General features: G+C 41.1%; 1 protein-coding gene across 1 annotated transcript in view; it reads left to right on the plus strand.

The window, feature by feature from the left end:
• The window catches only part of LOC146547256 (receptor tyrosine-protein kinase erbB-4-like), a 373,065-nt gene that overhangs the window by 176,796 nt on the left and 173,642 nt on the right, over positions 1 to 22,627 (plus strand). Inside the window, exon 2 of the mRNA XM_085263592.1 lies at positions 8,948 to 9,099. Within this exon, the coding sequence (XP_085119718.1) occupies positions 8,948 to 9,099 (152 nt within the window). The remainder of the gene's footprint in view (positions 1 to 8,947; positions 9,100 to 22,627) is intronic.

The following is a 22,627-nucleotide window of genomic DNA, read 5'->3' on the forward strand; positions in this document are numbered from 1 at the left end:
CTCTAATAACATTTTTTAAAAAGTCTTAAGAAATCCAGGATGGAAGTGGATGTTTGCCCCTCGTGCTGCTAAAACCAACTGCTGCAAACTTTTGCCCCGTGCACACTGCAGAAGGAAACTCGAGATGTTTTTCTTGCAGTTTGTGTAGCAGATGTCCTTGGCGATGTGGGTGTAGCTAACTGTGAGCTAAAGCAGCTCCAAAACCATCCTTTGAGAAGAGCTGTGACCCCGTGCCCGAGCACCAAACCTGCCCTCTTTAACCTGTCATGTCATGTTCATGCTGGTCTACTGACCCTTGCTGCTGCCTCACCACCCACTCAGTCCACCATCACAGCTCCACAAGCAAGAGCCTTTTCTGCTGTTTAAAGATTTATGCAGTATTCTCGTAGTTCTTAATCTCAATTTTCTAACATAGATGAAAAAGAAAAGAAGTCAGACTTTTTGGACACATATACATTTTAACTTGTATGGCACCCTTCATACATGCACCTTGATGATCGGAGGAAAAAGATGGAATAATAAGTAACACAATACAGTCTGTGAAATAGAATAATGCATAAAATAAGTATGAATATAAATAAAAGTGGTAGCACTTTATAATAATGTCACACTATTAAATAGCGCTTTTGAGGGCCCCGAAAAGCGCTATACAAATGCAGTCCATCATTATTTTTATTATTATTATTATTACTATTAAGCATTACTAAGGTATTAGCAAGTCATTAGTTCAGCATTTATATACCATTACTCCTCCTTAGTATGCCATTTATAAATACAAATATGTTCATCTATCTGTTACACCATGTTCCGCTATCGCTGCTACTACATCACTATTAGTAATAATCATACACATAGTCATAATAATCTGTGTTTGTTAATGACATAGTAAGGAGGAGTAATGCTATATGAATGATGAATTAACCCCTTGCTCATACCTTAATCGCTAATGCTTATAGTTCCTAATAAATTTAATAATGTTTATTAGTGTGACATAATTATAAAAGTAAATAAAATGATGAAAAATGCATAAAATAAATAACAGCATATATATAATATTTAAAAACAAATTAATAACAAAAGTCAACAATACAAAAATAAAAATGAAAGTACAGACAAACAGGGAGTTAGCATTTGCCTGAACATGAAGCTAATGCTATAGTGTCTCAAACCTGCATTCATTGTAATGGCCAGCAGGGGGTGACTTCTCCTGTTACAAAACAATTGGCAGAATGCATAGATGTCTAAAACTACCTTACTTCCTAGTGATCTACATCCACAGTTGTCCACATTCTTTCTGTATTTACTGTCTCAGTTAGTAGTTTCAAGTATTACTGAATACAACATGATTTTTATTTTTCAAAAAAGCACCATTTAGAGTAAAGAACTGTAAAAACTGAATGCTGCACATAGGGATGTCATACCTACTATAGATTTCAATACCAAAATTATAAAAACGCGACTGTACTTACTTTTGTTTTAGTACTGTAGGTACCACAGCTAGCATATGTAGCGAGGCTAGTTCTCCCAGAACCGATGGGAACAATAAAGCTACACGTGGAAAATGGACTGCAGCTGCCGCGCTATCCCTAATCGTTGATAAGAAACATGCAGCAAGTAGCAACTTTTTTACTTGCTTACTTTTTTTTGTCTTTTTGAGCTGGCATCACCACTGTGAAAACAACTGTGCTCCTAGTCTAAAGGCGCAATTCCCAAAGTGTGGGACAGCACATTGGCCTTAACGCTATGCATATGACTGGGTAGCTTTAACAATTTATAACCAAAAACCTGTTGTTGTTTTTTAAGGAAACCCATCAATTGCTCCTGTATTTTGATTAGAGGCAAGATTCAGAGTGAAGATTGGGTCACAGCACTCTTGACTTTGGGCTAGCATTATATCCAATCATATAACATAAATTAATATAATGTAACGTCACATTACAGCTCATAGTAAAGTTATTAGCCTACTGGGTAAAAGTCCTATTTTTTCATCTTGTGTCCTGTCAACAAAATCAGCAAAAATAAAACTATATGTTAACACTGTAACAAACGATGTGGCTAAGGAGGTCACAATTTAAAACATCTTTATTATAAAGTTGTTTTAAAGCACTGAGAAGGCTATTTGGCTACAGTTTTACAGTTCAAGCCTCTTGTTGCTTTCAGTGGCCGGTTTCATGACACCGACGTCTTAAAAGCATAAATGTTTAACTACAAAATGAGCGTTACCAGACCAGTGGGTGATGCAATTGTATCTGCCTCTAACTCCGACAGGTTATGTTGTTCACAACTACAAAAAAGCACTTCTTACTTCAGCTGTTCTCTCAGACATAACTGTTTGCATTTAGTCGTGACAGAGCCCTGAAATACCCTCCCAAACCGAGCGGGATTTACAGAAAAATGATCCGCTACATTATCAGATGCAATTTCGAATAACTGATAACAGCCTCGCTGCTTACTATTCAGTCTCTTTACAGTATCTGAGAGCGGTAAGGGAAGGAGAGAGGAGAACTTTGGAAATATGAAACCTGCAACAGGAGGACAGAAACATGATAAGAGAGCAAACGCAGAGAGAAGGAAAGGATTGTAAGGAAGAGATGGCGTGCGAAATGAGAACAAGCACGGCTCAATATTTCAGTGAGAAAGTGCTTTCGTCTTTTACTTCATGCATGGGTCAGAAATGTGTCAAAATCACTGTGCATACACTCGCATGTCTCTACTTGTACCTTCTCCCCATTAATCTCCACTTTCAGAATCTGCTAAAGACTGTGTACAGCACTGTGCATAAATACAATGAAATCTCCATCCTCCTTGTTTTTTATTAGCCGCCATCAATATCACTCATTCCTTCCAGTTACAAAGCTGGAAACGTCATCAGCGTAACTGAGAACATCACTTCTAGTAAAGCGATGAGTCATTGCAGTCTGTTTTACTGCTGAGGGTGTGATCATTTTACTATGAAAAAGTCTTGCCAGTGGCTCGCTCTCTCTTTTCTTTTTACTGTTTGTCTCATTGCTGCACCTGTTCAACGTGCAGTCTCATTTCTCTGCTTCATTCACCGTCCTGTCTGTTTTTGCTGCTGATAAATGTGCCCGTTCTTTGTTTAAGTGCACCAAACCACCTATGTTTACCTTTTGCCTGACAAGGAGCTGGCGTGGCCAGATGAATAATGGTTCTGTCTGGAAGGAGCAAAACAGTGTGACGCTACTGTAGCTCTGCCAGGCCTCGTGAGGAGCAGTTGATGGTTTGGTCAAGAAAGCATGTGACTTTGACATGAGAGCCTCCTGTTTACAGACTGTTTTCTGTCTTTTTAACTGTGGCCGTGAGATTTAGCTAACCTTAATCCATTTAATCAACTCAGTTTATGCAATTTCTAGTTGCTACCTGTGCAAGAAAAACTGCATGATCCTCCATCCATCCAACTTCTTCCCTTAGTCCAATTCAGGGTCACCGGGGTTCAGCCATAGAGTAAGAGGCACAGTACACTGAAAGAAGTGCACTGGCATTTAAAGGTTCTATTCCATGTTTTGAGTTTCCGTTTGAATAAGCTGAGCTGTTTCTCTGTGTTGTAAATGTAAAGTAGTTTATGTAATGCACCCCTCTGCCTGGCCTGTGTTTCTGCAAAAAACACCATTGTATATTCAACCCATTGTCCTGCCTGGCATATATCAGCTCCCAGACTGTACACACCGAGATACAAACGCACACACCTGAACCGTCAAGTGGACACGGCCTCGTGTCACCTGATGGTTTAACGGGGAAAAGAGCTGCAGCTCAATACTTACAACTCCCACCGATGGTTGTGGGAGAGAGACAGAACAATAGAAAGGACAGAAACAAAGGAATTGATGGCTAAGAGGCAGAGAAAAAGAAATTAAGAATTGAGAAAGAGAGAGAGAGAGATGCAGAGCAGATGGATTCGGACACTTTTGAAACCAGCCCAGAGAAGAGAGCATTTACAGTAGAGCGCGTCGGTGTGAATGTTAATGCTCGGGGACGTCGTTCTCGTTCTCACAAATAAAAGATTGTGTCTCTCTTTCTTTCGATTTTGTTCCTTTGCCTGGTTTTACCTTGCTTACTCACTCTGAATGAATGCTATTTCTCTCTTGTGTGTGTGTGTGTGTGTGTGTGTGTGTGTGTGCGCGTGTGTGTGTGTGTGTGTGTGTGTGTGTGCGCGCGTGTGTGTGTGTGTGCGGCTGACTGATATTGGCTTTTGAGAGTTGTTTTCGCCTCACTTTTCACCTCTTCCCTCTGATCTTTTATCACCACACAAACTCTCTCTCTCACACACACACACACACACACACACACACACACTTGCAACTAGGTTTCAATAACAGATTATTACAGAAGCCTCGCTAACCTTTCATCTCTACACACAGAAAAAAGTATATCCTCTCACTCACACGGACACACACAAACACACACATGCGCGTTTATCGATCAGACCAATTTTAGAGCCTCACATAGACTTCCTTTGAGTTTGTAGCCACTCTTAAATCATTTCATCTAATAACTAATCTGTGTGTGTGTGTGTGTGTGTGTGTGTGTGTGTGTGTGTGTGTGTGTGTGTGGTCAGCAAATCTCATTTATCACCATAGTTCAGGTCCCCTCACTGCCATTCGGCCCCATGCATCCTGTACCCACAGCAATATGGTGGATCACAGAGGAGAGGAAGTGCGCTCATCTTTGCAGAGCCAACGATCCATAAAGCAATATGGGAGTTTATGAGCTCTCAATGTTGTTCAATATGAGGCCAAGTTCAACTATGCAATAGCCCTTTGTCTTTTTTTTTCTTTTTTTTTGTCTTTTTCTCTTTTTTTTGTTCTCTTTTCCTGAATTTCTTGCTATTGAGTGTGAAAATGTGAACTTTGGCTTTAAAAAATATGCAAGCAGGAGGAGAAACGCAAGTGGGTGATACTAAAGGACAGCAGTCATGCCATTAAAAGTTTAACTTACATTATTTTGAGCTTCATATAGATTTAGGTTGGAATTGGTTGTAGATTAAGTAACACATAGATGATCATAAAATACTGATTATAATTTATATAAGTAGAGGTAAAATAAGTTATCTAAAGACTGATCAACAGCACCAACTGCAAAAATATAACTTTTTCAAACACAAAAATGAAGTACAGTGGAACCCCGACTTACGACATTAATTCGTTCCCGAGGGTCTTTCGTAAGTCGAAAATTTTCGTAAGTCGAAGCACCCATCGCGCCTTTTGAGTGAACGATAGGCTATAGGCTAATTGCTAATGGCAACAACAATACGTCGTTCAAGTAGATCAGCGAAGCGCAAGTACGAAAGCCACGGGATTGTCACATGATTCGGAAGGCATTGTGGGCATTGTAGGCATTCTGGGCTCAGCCAATCAGAGTCAGAGGATTTCGTAACACGGGCATTTTGTCGTAACACGGGCAGAAATATTGCCGTTCAGTGCCTTTGTAACTTGAATTTTTCGTTTAACGGGGTATTCATAAGTCGGGGTTCCACTGCATCAACTGCATCAACTCACCACAGTTTTAATTAAATCCAAATTTCCAAAAGACACATCATGCAAAGTGCATAACAAGATAAGTGAAGCCAAAGTGAACGGACATACAAAGTACCGGAAGGATGCAAAACACACGAAAAGTCATTTAAACACACTGAAGCACAAAGAGAAGCATTCAGACAATTATGTGTCACGAATGGTGGCGTGCTGAGGCTTCAATAAAACCAAACTTTAACAGATCAACGGTTCAAATTAATCAAAGTCCAAAAATGCAAAGAACATTTTTTAAAAAGAAGCAAAACCATGAGGAGCTGGGAGTAAGTAGGAAGCCAAAAGAAATAACCCAGAGAGGAACATGAGGGAGTATACACAGACACCCTGACAAAGACAGAGGGGAGGACGAGTGTTCATGCACTGAGGGCTGACTGTGAATGAGAAACAGGCGGAAACAATCTGGACAGTCACAAAGGAGGAAGTAAAACTAATAGAAGGCATGATGGAAAACAAACCTTCAAAGTAAAGCAGAAAATATCAAAAAAAGAGATGTGAAGACAGAGACAGGGGGGCTAACAGAAAGCAGATCTTAAAATTAGGTAAATACAAAAAAAAGTCCACCTTTACTGCTTCCAGTGGAATTAAACGGGTAATCAAATGCACTTGATTATCTGAATCAGCAAGTATGAGCACCTCTATAAAAACAAAACTTCTGGCTTGCTGTTCTGAAGCATTCAGGTGTGTGTTCGCACAACGCTGAGGGAAAAAAGACTTTATCAGTATTCTTAGAGGGTTGGATTTTCCAAATTTTAAGACCTGGTAAGGACCAGACTTTAGACTTTCTTTTACGGAGCAGTCAGCTACAAAGTTGAAACCGCCTGATTATTGTTGTTTAGGTCCCGATCACTCCAATGGAGCATGGATGTAGGGTGTTTTCTGGGATACCGACTTTCGATCCATTGGTTCCTTCGGGTTGTTTAAATTTAGCATTTGGGCTTGTTCTGCTTCATCCCATCGATGCTTGGACAGATTGAGTGTCACAACAATAGTTCCCTCAAGTCCCTTTATATTACAATGATCCTAAAGTAAAAGAAAGAAAATCCAAACGTCAGACAACCCTAATGGCCAAGTTCTTGGCGACAGTGGGAAGGAAAAACTCCATTTTAACAGAAAGAAACCTCTGGCAGAACCAGGCTTAGGGAGGGGCAGCCATCTGCTGCAACCAACTGGGGGTGGTGAGGTTGGGGGGGTGGACAAAAGAAACTCTGTGGAAGACAGTCAGAGATTTAAGGCCTTGGACTTTTTCTCAACTTCCTCAAGCTATTCCGTTGTTGGCAGGGCATGCTGTCCTGCTGAGGGAGCCCACTGCCATCGGGGAGTGCTATTTACCTAAGGTTAAGTGTATTTTAGCCTTTTCCAAGGTCCCAAAACAGGAAATTTTAAGGACATCATGTTTCATTGTTTGATGAAAAATATCATCGTTAATTGGATATATAATGTATAATAAGTTAATAATAAACCATATATTTACTTTCAATACGTATATGATCTGGTGTGAGTGAATTAAGGCATGGGAAACATTTCCTTTACCATGATGTTCACCACTCTAGTTTGCCTTTGTCTATGGGAAATTTTAATGTTTGCTCTACATAAGACACAATAGGCTCATTCAATCTCTATTTCCTTCACTTCTGCTAACCTAAACAGTTGGTGCTGTATCTGAAAAAAAAAGTGATTATTCTGTTTTAAAGTAAGACCTATTCGAAGTTGAACTGCTGACAAACTTTAATGAGCAGTTTAATTACATTGAGCCAAACTCCATCCTGGTGCCACGCCGCACGCACAAACCGACACACAAACCTCTGGTCGCGCCTGCGGTAACATGGCGATCGTGCCAGCTGAATGGAGCAGATGGTCGCAGGACTGAGGCTGGGGAGCTTGAGTGACTGGTGGAAATGCTGGCAGGGACGGAAAGAGGGCTTGATGGGCGCAAATATGAGGAACTAATTACAGTGGTAGCCACTGCATTAGTCGATTGTGTTGCATTTATCATGAGCACTGCAGACGGCCAGTTACATGACTTATTTTAGCAAAAGAGTTGAATATGGGGGACCAAAACTGTCAAGATTTTAATAAATGAGTCATAAAAACATAATATTCAAACACAAAATAGCATTAAAAATGAATGTAGGTAATAATTCATTTATAAAATCATTGTAGTCTATTTGTCTTGTCTCTCGTGTATTTTCTGATGTTTTAATTTCCTCGTGTAGTTGCATTTTTGCATTGTCTGTCCTCACTGTGTGTTGCAAAAAGTTTAAAAAGTTGCACTTTTTCTGTATTTGATGTCTATTTCTATTACTTTTGCTATATTTGTAGAATCTTTTAATTAACTTTATTTACTTTTTTGTATTATTTTCCTTTTTTCTCTTTATTTCACTCTTCTTTTGATGAATAAATGCGTGGCTGGTTTTGTGGTGTTATGGTGTTGCTCTTGACTCTTAGAAAGTTCCCTTGCTTTTCATGCCTTTCTACAGTATAGAGTTTGCAGTAAGGTAGGGAACAAAAATGGTTGTTTTTGTGCACGCAGCTAAAACTGGGAGAAAAGCCTACCCTTATCTAATTGCCCGGGGTTCCCACACACCAACAGAGTCGTGTCTACTCCCCATAATATCTTCAAAGTCTTGTACTCTCGTCAGCCAAGTAAAGTCTCCAAGTGAAACCCTCGGTAAAGGTCAACCAATGCAATTTGAATATCTTTGATTAAACGGTGTGCCTGTGCCAGACCTAGACTGTAGGTCAGTGCCTCAGAGAAATGATATCCACCCCTCTAACCCCACTTGTCCCTCCCCAAGTCTTCACTCTCGCGTCTCCCTCATTGTCGAGGGTCACGTCTGCTGCACTCCCCTTTCAGCAATTTATGTAATCCCTCAATCCTCGATTCCCTCCCACTGTTCCCTCTGTCCTTCAGCCCTCCCTCGTTCACGTTCTTTCACTGTGTCGAGCTCTCGTATTCACACGGTTTTAGTCCTCAGATCTCTGCTCCTGGATGTTTCTTTGTCTTGATTTCATTCTAACGCATTCGGAGCACACGCCAGTGAAGCTTTAGTTACAAATTCCACCATGTTCAGCCGTGGCTGTAGTTATAGAATAGAGTGAGATCAGCTATATGGGATTTTCCATCAGTTTTACAAGAGGGGCAAAAAAGAAAAAGCTGTTTAAGTTATCTAGGTTAACTGGTTGTGCTGACCTTTAAGTGTTGTGTATGTATGTAATCAAGTTAGCTAGCCTGCTGGCCTTTAAGCATAATGACTACTGTGGTCATGAATGGCTGAAAATCATTAATTACACTGTTTGCGTTTCTCCCTTTTTGAATCTGTCAGCATAGTTAACATGCTCTGTAAGACAAATTGTCTCAAACGTGACCCTTTTTTTTCTTCTTCTTCTGTTTTTGTGTGTAGTTTGTCCTGGTACAGAGAACAAATTGAGCACACTCTCAGACCTGGACCAGCAGTACCGCACCCTGAAGAAGCTCTACGAGAACTGCGAAGTCGTCATGGGGAATCTGGAGATTACCAGCATTGATCGAAACCGCAACCTCTCCTTCCTCAAGGTACGGGGGTGAAACCGTCTCTGGTCCGTTTGCTTTAATGGATTGATGGCGAGCAAGAGAGAAAGACTGGGCGTTTTAGCATTCTGTATTGGGCAACAGATGGGATTCAGGACCACGGAGAGAGACAGGCAGAAAGACGGTGAATGTTTTACAATGAGAGCGCTCAGGCTCTGTCTCTGCTCACTCATTCTGTTTTCTCCATCGTAAACACTCACTACTTTATGGTCAGTGCAAAATCGAGATTTTTAGATAAAGGCATAATCCTCTTAAACCTTCACTGACTCATCATTGTGCTAAACTATGCATAAATCATGGACTACAAATGTGGATAGTAAAAGTGATAGTGGCTAAATATAGACAGAGATGAGGCTGGAATGTATTTTTGGAGACACAAAGAAAGAGCTGGAATGTTTCGGCATCTCAGTCGGACACAGAGATCCCAGTCAGGAGGCTTAACCCAGTTTTGATTATGTTCAAGATGTAAGGTTAACACGGCGCACACAGACAGAAAAGGTTTTCTGAACTCATTAGAGTTCATTTGTTGAGTAAAATGATTCTATATTGCATATTTACGAGATCCAAATATATACTATAGTCAAGATTTAGAAAACACAGTCAGTTCATTTCAACATCAAGTACAATAGACGTGCTTGTTTTTGGTGTTAAATATAGATGCAATTAGCCATAAACTCCATGTTGCAAATATTGATGAATCGATTTGCGTGTCTGATTTAAATATTCTCTTTCTGTATTTAAGGCGCTCCCACAAATGTATATAGAACATGGTCAGTTGCAAAAATCTGACCCATTAGGTGATGCCAGCTCACATCACCCAATGGGTCAGTAGATGCTTTTCAACACATCCAGCTGGCAAAATGGCACATAAGGACCATTATATGAGCTAATTATAGTTGGTGCGCACATGCAAGCCACTTTGGAGCCCATCTCCACCCCTCTCCCTCCTTTTCGTGCTGTTTCTGAGTCAGTCAGTATACGAGCGGTCACTGATGTTTGCTACATTCTGCACTGGTCTCTCTCAGTGTTTCTCAGTGCTCTCCATGCCAGCAGAGCAACCAAATTTAAACTACTGCAGATAAAAAACAACCCCCCCCCCCTTTTTTTGGATTGCAGAGGTGCTGAATGAAATGTATTTTAAAAGATAACCAATTTAACAAACTCTTAAAAAGTTGGATAATGCCTTTCAGAGACAACGCTTTTGCATTCAAGGCAGCTGACTCACTGAATCTCTTATCTGGTGGGAGTTACAATAATTTAACAAGCAAAGGGTTGAGAATTTTATTCACTTCAAGAGAACCCATAGATATTGATTGAAGCCCTTTGCCAAGACAATACAACACATCACAGTACAATGGAACTCATGATAAGAGGCAGTGGTAAGAATTACAATGGAAGAAACGTCTGTGAAAGACTGCAGGCAAATGAGAGGCACTCTGAATGCAAAGTGCCATCGCCATTCCAGCTGAACACAGTCATCTCCTGGGTCTGCAGCTTCTTTTGGAGTGTGTGTGTTTCTCTGTGTGTGTGTGTGTGTGTGTCATCCGGCCTGTGTTTTAAAATTCACTTTTTTCTCTACTGCATGCACACATACTGTATGTGCCACCAGGCCCAGTCCCTCCTCCCTGCTGTTTAATGAAGTGAGGTGCAGTCTAATTACTGGGCCAGAGCTATCAAATGAATACCATAAACAGTCCCATTAGGCCCAGCATCATTAGAGAAACAATTAGGCATCTGGGGGATTGTTAACTGAAAGTGAAGCGGGAGGGGGGGACAGTTGTAAAGCAGTAATCCTATTGGCTACAAGAAATCAGTGAGACCCCACCTGGATTTTTAAAAGCTCACTCATGGACCCTTCTAAAGCTTGGTAGAGTTTACCTGTAAAAAGTTGCATAGACAAAATCAATAAAAATCAGTTCTGACTTGTTGATCACCAAACAAAACCAGATGGAAATTGTTTTCTATTCTTAACCATAAGCAGTGAAGTCACGCTGCTTCCTGTTCCTCTTGCTTGTCAGTCTGCAACTTAAAATACTGCCCCTAAACTTGGAGCATATGCATAATGGTTCATGAAAAGTTCAGCATCGGCACATCATCTGCACATACACACATCTGAGCGCAGCACACAGGCTCAAACACGTTGAGCCGCAGGCAGCGTGGAAACGCTAGGACAGGGAAAATCAGCAGCTTGGGAGGAACATAAAGTATATATGGACGAATGGATGGCCACGGCACAGAGGGATGGAGAGGTAAAAAAAAGAAGAAAAGAAGGAGAGAGAGGAAAGAGAAGAGCAAGAGGGATGTCACTTTTATGGCAGGCAAAAACAGCTGCTGTGTGAAAATTACAGTGTGCAGCTATTGTGTGTGTTTGTGTGTTTATGAATGGGGGGGGGGAGGTTGATACAGGGCAGAAGTGAGGAAGAGAGGGCAGCGACAGACATGAAGGCATGGTGATTTTAGCCTGGTGAGGTGCTGACAGTTAGATGGATGATATGGCTCTGCAGCCTTCTGTGGTGCAGCTTTGCTCTAAAGCACATTTCCTTGACTTTTACTTAGTCTCTGCCTCTGTTCAGTGCACTCAGATATCGCAGATTGGGGCCAATTTTTACTTACAAATACATCCTGATGCTTTTTTTCACATACCTTACAGGCCCACACAGGTGGAGCATTTTCAGTCACTGTGCAGCTTTCCTGTGTGGAAAATATGTCAAATTTCAAGACACAGTTTTAAATAAAGGAGATACTTGAAGCCTTTAATGTCTTGATTTCTTGGCTTTGATGGGAGGTCACATGTATTAAATTACTGCCAATGCAGAGGTCAGCTGCCCCCAAGTCGACCCCAGTCTAATCCAGAGGAAGGCGAATAGAAATTATGTGATGAGGGTATGAACGAAGATTTTAATAGATCTTATTATCAGGTCATACAGGCCACGAAGTCAGGCTCAGCCTACAATCCTGGAAGATCAGTGTTAGACAGATTTAACACAGCCAGCTGATGATGCAAAGCTCATCAATATGCTGATCGCTTTGCAACCCACCTCCACTTCCATCAGTGTCACAACAGTGTCCAGTATCACTGATGCCTGTTTTATGTACTTATTTTAGTTAATGCTTCACATCCTGTAATACAGGGCTTTTTAAACAAGTTTGCAGTATAGTAAGGATTTGTCTGAATGCACTCATTGGATTGACCAATAACTATAAGACCAAGGAACTCAGGTGAAGGGCAAAGCAGATATTAGTCATAGATAAGAAGTGACATCACTATCATCACTGTCAGCTGAAATTCTTAACAAGCAGTATCAGGTCTCGAAAGTTCCCAGACGTTTTCGTGCTTAGTAGAAACTTCTCTCTGAAAGTGTCGGTGGTTCTTTAGAAGTACTTTAAGCAGAGAGATGAATGTTTTGTGACCACAGTCACAGGTGTCTGAAGGGCATCACCATGCTGCTGCCTTGCATACCCCCTCTTTCTAGTTTGCTGGCCAGCTCCCTTGGACGTTGTCTGTCTGTCACTCACAATGACCTATTTTCCCAGAAGTGAAGCGAGGAGCCGCGCCAAGTGGCCCGCAGTGGCCCACAAGCAGCTAATGATGTCACCTAGGCTGAAGGACTCTTCATTAAAGCCGGATCAATCTGCTTGCTAGCGCTGCAAAACACAGGGCGCGATGCCAGGTCTGCAGCTGAGAGCGCGGCGGCGGCCGGGTGTCTATCCACGAAACCACGAAAACGTCACACGGCGAAGCGCTCGTGTTGCAGGGTGCGCTTTAAACTCTCTCTAAAGTTCCCCCAAGAGGACTGAATCCATCACAAGTTGGGGATACAAACACACGTTCTTGGACACGCACACAGTCTTGAGCAATAAAGGGAGATGAATGACACGGTCACTGAGGTGTATACTCTATGTCGACATGCAGACGGAGACACTCTTTACTGAGCTTATCTCTGGCAAACACCAGCAAGGAGAGACAGAGAGAAAACAGAGATACAGCTTTTTTAACCGGGACTCATTTCTGCTTTTTTTTTCTTTTTTTTAAAGAATGGCAGCGAGGATGTGACTTCGGTTCAGCACAGCCGGGAAACAGAGGAGAGAGGAAAATATAAAGTCAGCTGAGACAGGCGAGAAAAGAGACTTCTTCCACCAAAGGCTTTGAGCTGAAAATGAAAGCGTTCAGTTGTTCTGCAGCTCAGCTATTCTCAAAGCGTACATCCTGAGACTACGTCTGCTGCCTCTTACTGTATGCATATACGTGCATCCGAACGAGGCCACGCTTAAGCGGAGCAAAGGTCACTCGGCTCAGAGTGGTGCTGTTCGTTTTCTTTGATGAAGCTTCCTCCTTGCTCTTTTACGTCATAACCTCTTCGGATTTGGAGGGATTTTTCTTATTTTATGTCCTTGCTCTAACCCTCTGAGATCGGAGTGGTAGCCAGAGATTACGGCTTCTCCGTGTCATTATTCAGAGCTCTTCTGATCGCTCGCCTCTCTGTCTGAGAGTGCGGTCCTATGCCATTAATTTACCGCGAGGCAGTAATTCATACTCCACTCTATCACACTTGTTTCACCGTGTCTGCCCTTCAACATGTTTGCCATTCATCCTAGTTAGTTATGATATACTATACTGACACTTACTTTGTGTACTTTCTCAAGGTGTGGCCTCTTTTATACAGCGAGGAACATCTAAAAGCTTCTGAAATATAATATTATAGAGAATGATGTTCTAGGGGAAACCCTTATATGCCGTGGGGCCACTATGCCAACGTTGTTGTTTTCCATTGAAGCAGTCTCCTCTAGGATAACAGGTCTTTGACCCATAGGGCCCAGGGGGCTCAGCAAATGTTTTAGCATTCAAATTATAGAAATCATATGCTATGGCTTTCATGGTCACCAAATCCTAAACCAATTTGTCCTCTAGAACTTGGACTTGTGTGGAGTCCTGTGTTAAACAGTCCACTACCTAAATTCTAGACTCTTTGTTTGGTGTATCTTGCGAGTACCTGGTTACACTTCCTTTTCTTCCAAAACTGCCTTAATTCTTTATGGCATTGATTCAAGAAGGTACAGCAAAGTCATATTCAAGAAACCAGTTTGAGACGATCTGAGCTTTGTGACCTGGCGTGTTATCCTTGCTGGTAGCAACCATCAGGGGATGAGTACACTGTGGTTATAAAGGGATAAACATGGTCAGCAACAATCCTCAGGTAGGCTGTGGTGTTTAAACAATGCTCAGTTGGCACTGAGGGGCTGAAAGTGTGCCAAGAAACACCAAAAACCTCGAAGTGTTGATATAAAGCCGGACGGATCTATGCTTTCGGGTTATTTGAATCAAATTCTGATCCTAGTCAAGACTCATCAGACCAGGCAACGTTTTATTATTCCTTATTTTTTCTGGTGTTCCAATCTTCCAGTAGAGTTTCCATGCCTAATGGTACCTGGCAAAAGGAATAAAGAGAATCACTTGTAAATATTTTCATCACTGATTAAAAGCATCTATTCATTGTCTCACGTCAGCTTGATTTGATAATTGCAGAATCTTCCACCACTTGCTTCTCAATGACTCTAATTCCCTCTGTGCTTTTTTTTTTTTTTTTGGGGGGGGGGAGACTGAGAAAAGAGCTCTTCCCTCAAAGTGAGGGATGTTATTTACATGGAGAGAGACAGAGAGAGGTACGGTACAGGGCCACTGTGGAGGTCAAGTACTTTCTCTCACTCTCCGTCCCTGCTCTCTATAAATGTTTCATGCTATTGTGCTCCACATTGCTCAATAGCTGCCACAGGGCCTCTTCACCACGTAATGACACCATGATCCCGAGCGACAGTGGGAAGAAGGGGGGCTTACTAGCTGGGTGGATCGTACAGTTTCATTAGCCTCTGAACCGCTGAGGAGCTCATAAAAGGTTGGGACTGTCGCTTGGAATGGGGGGCTGTTAGCGCCTCGCGGGCGCCCAGCAGCGTTTGCATAATTACAGCTCTTAATGCTGAGAAAATTAGCACCCTGCTCGTGCCAGCCAGCACCCTGCCAGATCACGGTGGCACTGCCCCGATGTATCTTATAGCTCGTTAATTGTCGGATAATGGAGATGTCGAAGTCCAAGAGAAAAAAAATAGAACACTTTACTCTGTGTTCTTTATTTATTGAAAAAATTTTTGGCTCCTTTACCAGAGTGGAGCCTAGAGTTAAGTAATCTCTTAAGAAGAAGAATGGCAGGAAAGTAGAGACTAGAGAAAAAAATAATGAGTGAAGCATTCTATTTGTCGCAACGATTGCCTTGCTTCATACATTTTCAAAGGCATGAGAAAACATTTGGCCATAATATGTGTTTTTATTATCCGTAATGCATCTTCTTAGAGCTACAACATATGTGTGCACTTACTCTACCAACCTTTTTTTTAAAGACTTACAAAAGAATGAACATAAACGACCAAAAACATCTTGATGTCTGACAGCTAAGCATTGGCAGCTCTGTCATTTCCACCCTTTCTATCTCTTTGATTGCCAAAGATAAACAAAAGCTAGCAAAGTGAGCAGAAATGCTTCCTTTCATGTAAGTTGCTGCTTAGACTGGATCAAGTTATTACTTCTGCTTTGTTGCTGCAAGTGCAGCTGTTTTATTTGAGCACCGAGGTGCACGCCTTGATCATTTTTATGACTATCAGGCTTTGGTGCATTGATGTTTGTTTCATAACACATTTTCAAAGTGCCTGATGTTTTACTTTGGGGCCTATGTCTAAGTAACATCAGTGAGAACAAAAAAACACCTTTAACTAAGAACTGTATCTACCCAATGTACTTTACTGTGCAACTATCTTGAACCACCCCTCATTTCTTTATATTTTTGTTGGAAAATTGGAAATAGGTGAAAACATTCATAGAAATACCAAAAAATAAGAGTTTCCCCAACTCTAATGAGCTTGAAAGTCGATATTTGGTGTGACCACCTTTATTCTTCAGCACAGTCTATCTATTAGGCAGCTTTTTCATCATTTCTTTAAGTAGTTTTCAGGAATAGTTCTCCAGGCTGCTTTCTGCCTTTTGTTCTGTTCTCTGTCAACATGATCTCACACTGCTTCAATAATGTTGAGGTCCAGGACCTGGGGAGGCCAATCCATGACTGATAGTGCTCTACTATGTGTTTTTCTATCCAGGTATGATTTTACTGCATTGGCATTTGAAGCTGCTGCCAATCAAATATTTTCCAGATGGTCTTGCATGGTGCATCAAAATCTAATAGTGCTTTTCTGTGTTCATAATTCATTAATTTTGACAAGGTCTTCAACACCACCGACTGAAATGCAGCTCCATGATGATTTTCAGTTACTATTTATCTTCAACGGATAGTTACTGAAGATCATGCCATATTTTTGGCTCTTTGGGAATCACCTTGTTGGTACAACATGGTTAAAAACTGTTATCAGTTAAACATGTTACCTTTTGTATTTTTCATAGATTCAAGTAAAGAAATGGGAGAAAATGAGGCTGCTAGAAACAAAGTCCCTAAACATACAATTTAAAATTGGTTCTCTGCCAGTATGTCTGTTATGTGTAGACACAAAACTGGTTCATCCCTGAAATTAGGCATTGCTTTTGTATGTTGAATGGTTCATAGGCCAGTGTTGAGCAGCTTAACAAACAAACCAACATTCCTCTGAAAATGGTCAGGTACAAGGACTGGACTGAAAATGAGTGGAAAAAGCAGTCATTTGAAAAGAAACACTTTAAAATACCTTCTGAAACCCTGGAGAGCTATTGATCAAAACCACCAGCAAATTCCCACAAAGTCTGGCTCCTCATAAGCGAAATATAAATAAATGAGGGACCAGAACTTCCCAGCCTTATATTTGTTGAGTATGACAAATCATTTATAAATGTGAAATATCCGATTGATATGATAAAGACAGAAAGTGATCATAAGTGTCTAATCTAGTGGACATCATCACATCTAAAATACTGTGTTACTTTTTCTTACAGAATAGTGTATCGTCTTCCAAGTTAAGCATCTTAGAGTAGCAACAGGGTTTAGCTAAATCTGGTGTTGCTATAAGCCCCTTTTGATGCACTGCCAAACTATCCATGACATACCCCGCTTCTTACAAACCAGCACTGGAAAAACCCCTGTTCCCCTCTGACCCCACATGGAGAAGTGTTCAAGTCAATGGCTGGATAACAGTGCCAGCGCTACTTGTGTTAAAAATATAAAGTTGTGTACTATTTATGTGTAGTTACAGAAATTTGGGTAAATGGCATGATCCGACCACTTTAAGAGCTTAATCTGATTAACGTGTGTGTGAGAGAGAGAGCTAATGGAAAACACTTTTCAACCATTAATTGTGATTAAACGTTTGGTATCTGAGAACAATTTTAGTTAATGGAGCTGCTTTTGAATAGAGAGTGCACATTAGAATTCTTCTGAGCCTTGATTAGGACGTGTATTAACTTTCCACAAACACACACTCTCCAACATTAGCTTAGCAGCCTAATGTTCAGGCTCTGCTATAGTTTGCCATCATTACTCAACCCCATCAACTCACCCAATTTGAATCCCCTTGATTCATTGTAATTTTTAATCAGAGTAGGCATCCTCCTCTACATTCTAGCAGGTTCAGAAGGGGGTCATCATTCACTGTGATCAGCTGTATGAAAAAGTAAAACACGAGGTAGTGATTGTAGCTTTACTATCTATTTTAACTTAAACCGGGATTGTTGGACTCTGTTACACGTTTTTACATGTTGTAATGTGCCTAGTAAAAGACAAAACACTGAGTTCAATCTCAGAACAGCAATGTCTTACTACAGCATCTCAGTGCCATATCAAACATGCGTGATTTAAGTCCGTCATACAGTCATACAGGTTGGTAGAAGTATGAAATCAGTGTGCCATTTGGCCTCTACATGGACTGGTGCATTAGCTTTAGCTGGTAATGGTTTGCGCCATGGCTAATCCCCAGGAGTTTTTGGAAAATACTCTGTGGACTAAAAATAGAAAATAGAGATGAAAATAGAACTATTTGAAAGGTTTCAATCCGGTTACATTTTCAACTATTACCATTGTAGCCCTTGCGTTATGTAGCAGGACTATGATCTAAAACACACCAACAACTTCACCTCTGAATTGCTCTGAAAAGATTTTGGAGTGGCCCGGTCAAAGTCCAAACTTCTGGTTGCACAACCAGCTGTGAGGACTATTTCTAGAAAATGATTTTCTTCCACAGAGACAGATAAGTCTGGATGACTTTTACCCCTCTAAGAAATGAAATCATCATTTGAAAACAGCATTTGGTATTTATGTAGGTTACCTCTGTCTAACATTAGAATTTGTTTGATCTGAAACATGTAAGTCTGAAAATTGTCTGAAAAACTGAAATCATAAGGCGGCAAATACTTCTTTACAACACTGTACAAACTATAAGAATAGTCTATTAACAACAATCTATAGATTTTATTATCTGGTAAAAGGAGTCTTCATGATCAGGACAGTTGGGTAAGAAGTTGGTGTTGGGTAGGTTGGCTGAATTGGGTAAGAAATAAAGGAGGAAGAACACATAAAATACATAGTAAAGTAGTGTATATACATTATTTACACACTTCCAAATATTGTGTAAAAACACAATGAAAAACAGGCCAAACCATAAATTTGGGATTTCCACTGTTCAACCTGACTCCCGTGGAGGCTGCAACTCCTCTCTGAGCACCGGGTGGGATTAGTAAGTGGTATAATAGTCACAGCTCCTGTTCATTACTGGACTCCTAGCAGTCTAGCCTCCAGCACTGGAAAGTTGGAGCTGGAGTAACAGAAATAATGCACATGCCTACACACACACACACGCATGCTGTACATTTTAAGGAAGCACGCACGTTCACGCAAGCATGAAGGCAGAGAACCTGCCTCACATTCAGGATCGGTTCGTCCTCTGTGTCATTGTGTGTGGTCGACTGCGCGCCTGTTTTTTTTTTTCTGCCTGATCAAAGCAGACGTGGTGCAGAGCAGAGGTCTCGGAGGTGAAATTAAAGTCTTGCTTCCTCCACGGTTTGGAGGGGGGGGAAAGTGATTACCGCTAAATTAAAAGGTACGACCATAAAAGCGTGCCACCGCCGAACCCTCGCAATTCATCAAAATGATCCCACGGCGCGTCTTTTGCTTATCAAATTGTAAAATATTGTCCATGACAGTGGCGTAACAGGGTCGTAATTAATGCACTAAATCAATTCCGAATCACTCTGCGCAGAGTGGCCCTGCTGGGACGCCATCATTATCACAAATTATGGTGGCAGATGCATGGGGCCGAAAGGAATGGATAAAGCTCTGGCGGCGTCTTTCCCTCCTCTACAACAAGTTCATTTCCCGCTCTGTGACTCACCGAGTGTCAAACTGTGTGGCATTTCTCCTCACTCACACTTGTGCTACCTTATTACAAGGTGCAAATGGTTTTATTAGTGAGCGCTATTTTTAAAATTCACATCCTGAAATTATCCCTTCGCTGCCGCTGACATGTGGGGTTTGATGACAAAATGCGTGTCTTCATCTTCAAAGAGGTAAGTCACAGAGATGAATACATTATAGTTATGTTTTTTTCTTTTCTTCTGAACGTGAGTGAGTAACACAGAGAGACTGGGCATTAAAATACAGCTGTTTAAAGGAGATATTGACTCCCACAGCTGACTGTGTGAGATATGTATGGTGTTCGCTCCAAAAGAAGGCATTTTTCTTATCTCATATGAAGAAAAACCTAATCTTTTGTTTTAAAGGCATCTTTTATGATCCTGTAAGGACTGGACCAGATATTTGTCATAAAGATTGAACGTACCGTTGTTAATCCTAATGGACTCAAACCATACATGACTGGCTACACCATCCCTGACGAGTTGACATCCTCAGGATTTGGACCTTGAAGATTTGCGCCTACCAAAGAAGCCAAATTTATGGGACATCCACCCAGAAAGCAATGCTGCTGACCACAGAGACCACAGATAATCAATGACATTCAGCGACTTCAAGTGGCAACAAGTGAAATAACCACTGGTGATGTAAAATGGGCAACCCACATGACTGAGGCAACTACTAGTGAGAGCAAGGGACACCACTATTGACATGATGGCCTAATGATGGGAAGCAGTGGCTGGAGACTGCAACACAGTCAAAATTATTGTTACTCTGTGCAATGAACTTCTAGTGTTATTGCCTTTGAAATGGCTGTTTTGAAGAGGGCCAGGTCTGCAATCACTCAAACAGTTGCCACCTTCAAAGTGACTTTGGTGCGTTAAAGTGGCAATTTTACTGCAATACATCTTTGAAAATCACAAATCTGAGTGGAAGTAATCCTATTGTCTGTGTAAGTAAACGGCAACAGAGTCAAGCCTGAACTACTTAGATCTGAAACAGAAATTCCTTCTAAGATAGTGACGTGGTTGCTGCAGGATGGTCCTTTAATGGCAAAGTGGCAACCTGTCTGTGTGCCAAACGGTACAACCACTTCTTAAAACATTTTTCCCTTCATCATCAAATTACCAGAATACCTCATGTAACCTGCATACATTTACATATATTAGGGTAACCAACATAAATACAGCCAAGAAGCCCCGACATCCATGTTTTTCCTGGTGCACTCACTTAAAAGTTTTGAAACACAGATTGTTCTAATGAGAATCTCATTCATTCAGGTTAGAGTGAGTCAAGGCCATGGAATAACACAAATAAATAATGGAGTTTCTCTTGTCCTAGTCTTGTCTCCTACAGCTTCCCATGAACTTTCTGAAATCCTCTGATCTCATCTGCTAACTTATGAAAAGTTACATTATGTGCACAGTCCACGAGACTGAACAATTTTGTCTTGCTGTGCTTGTGCAACCATTCTCTGACTTCATATGCCTTTTTGAAGGCATATGAAGTCATTGCTGCAGGATATATTATGTATGCATATTGAATTTTTATGACATTTCCTAAAGATTTCGTGACTCGCAATGATTTATAAGATTTTTTCCAATTGCATATTCCGCAGTGTGCCCAACAGAAGTTCTTTAATTCTGTATAGTTCTATTGTTGATTTAGGCGCGGTGTTTGCATATGAAGGACCACATGATGTGCATGAGAAACACTCTGAATGTTTGATGGTCCCATATTTTTGTTATTTATAACGTGATGATGGAAGCAAAATATGTAAAGATAGGAGGGAAAAGCACCAAAGTCCTTACAGTCAAGGAGAAAAGAGGCACTGACAAAATAAAGTTAGAGGGAAGTCTTTAGTAGTTTTGAAAAGAATTTAATGAGATTACGCTCATATAAATTGTCATAGCTGCATACTCTTACTACTACTACTTTATCATTATGTGTCCCTGTAATTTGGGACAAGCTGAGAAATTAATGGATACAATGCTGTGAAAAAGTTTTTGCCCCCTTCCTGGCTTATTTAGTTTTTTTTTTTTTTCTAATAACAGGTTGTGCCATCCTTGGCAGCAAGAACCACAATCAGGCATTTTCGATAAGTGGCAACGATTCTTTCACATCACTGTGGAGGAACTTTGTCCCACTTTTCTTTGTAGAACTCGTCACGTCACAGTGCCTCAATCTGATTTAAGTCCAGCCTTTGATTCTGCCACTCCAAAACCTTCGTTTCATTTTTTGAGTCCATTCAGAGGCGGACTTGCTGGTGTGTTTCGGATCATTATCATGCTGTATATCCCAAGTCCTCTTGAACTTCAAGCTGTGAACTGTTGTTGTGGTTCCATCAATTACATCAAGTCGTCCTGAAGCAGCAAAGGTTCTGTTTAAGTGATTTCTTGTTTCAGCAGGTCTGGCAGTAACCAGGCCTGGGTGTGTTAAGTAAAACTGAACTCTACAACTCAAAAAACTGGTTAAGCTCTGTTGATTCACTGCTACAATCAGCTGGTCTGTTGACTGTAATGATATGTGGGATCAGATTTGCCCTAAATACCACTCATTAGCAGTTTTGGGATAAGTATTCAAGTGTTGGTTATGTGTAGGGGGTGTTGGCATTTTTCACACATCTGCTATCATACCAGGCATTAACACATTAATAACCCCAAATCTGGGCACAGGGACTAACTCAGATTACTGTACCTTAGTATCAATCCCCAATAATGTCCTCTCACATGTTCTAATTCAACTTGGTGACACATAGCTGTTGAGGTTTAACGTTTCTCCCGGTGCAGTGTTAACAGACTGAGAAGTCACACTGGTGCCAACATTTAGAGCACCCAGCCTTTTCCCTCCCGAGTCCCCTTTGCAGATATTAGAAGTGCATCTTAGCCTCGGATTCATTTATGAATTTGTGTAAATTGTTTCTCCCAACGCCTTTTTAATATTTTTCTATTTTGGAAAATACACCCCGCATCACACTACTGCTGCTGCTGCTCTGAGCGGAAGCAACAAATTGCACTCCTCTGTGACATTTACGCTGCGTGCGAGTGTGAGCATGTATCTGTGCGTCTTACGATGCGTGTGCATTTGTGACTCGTCGTGTCTTAGTGCACCTTGCCTTTCTGTTGGTGTGATTGAACTGTTCA

The sequence above is a fragment of the Mchenga conophoros genome, linkage group LG23 (genome assembly GCF_057382185.1).
Source record: "Mchenga conophoros isolate Kocher_MC1m ecotype Shallow Benthic linkage group LG23, M_conophoros_male_GT1.1, whole genome shotgun sequence".
NCBI lineage: Eukaryota > Metazoa > Chordata > Actinopteri > Cichliformes > Cichlidae > Mchenga > Mchenga conophoros.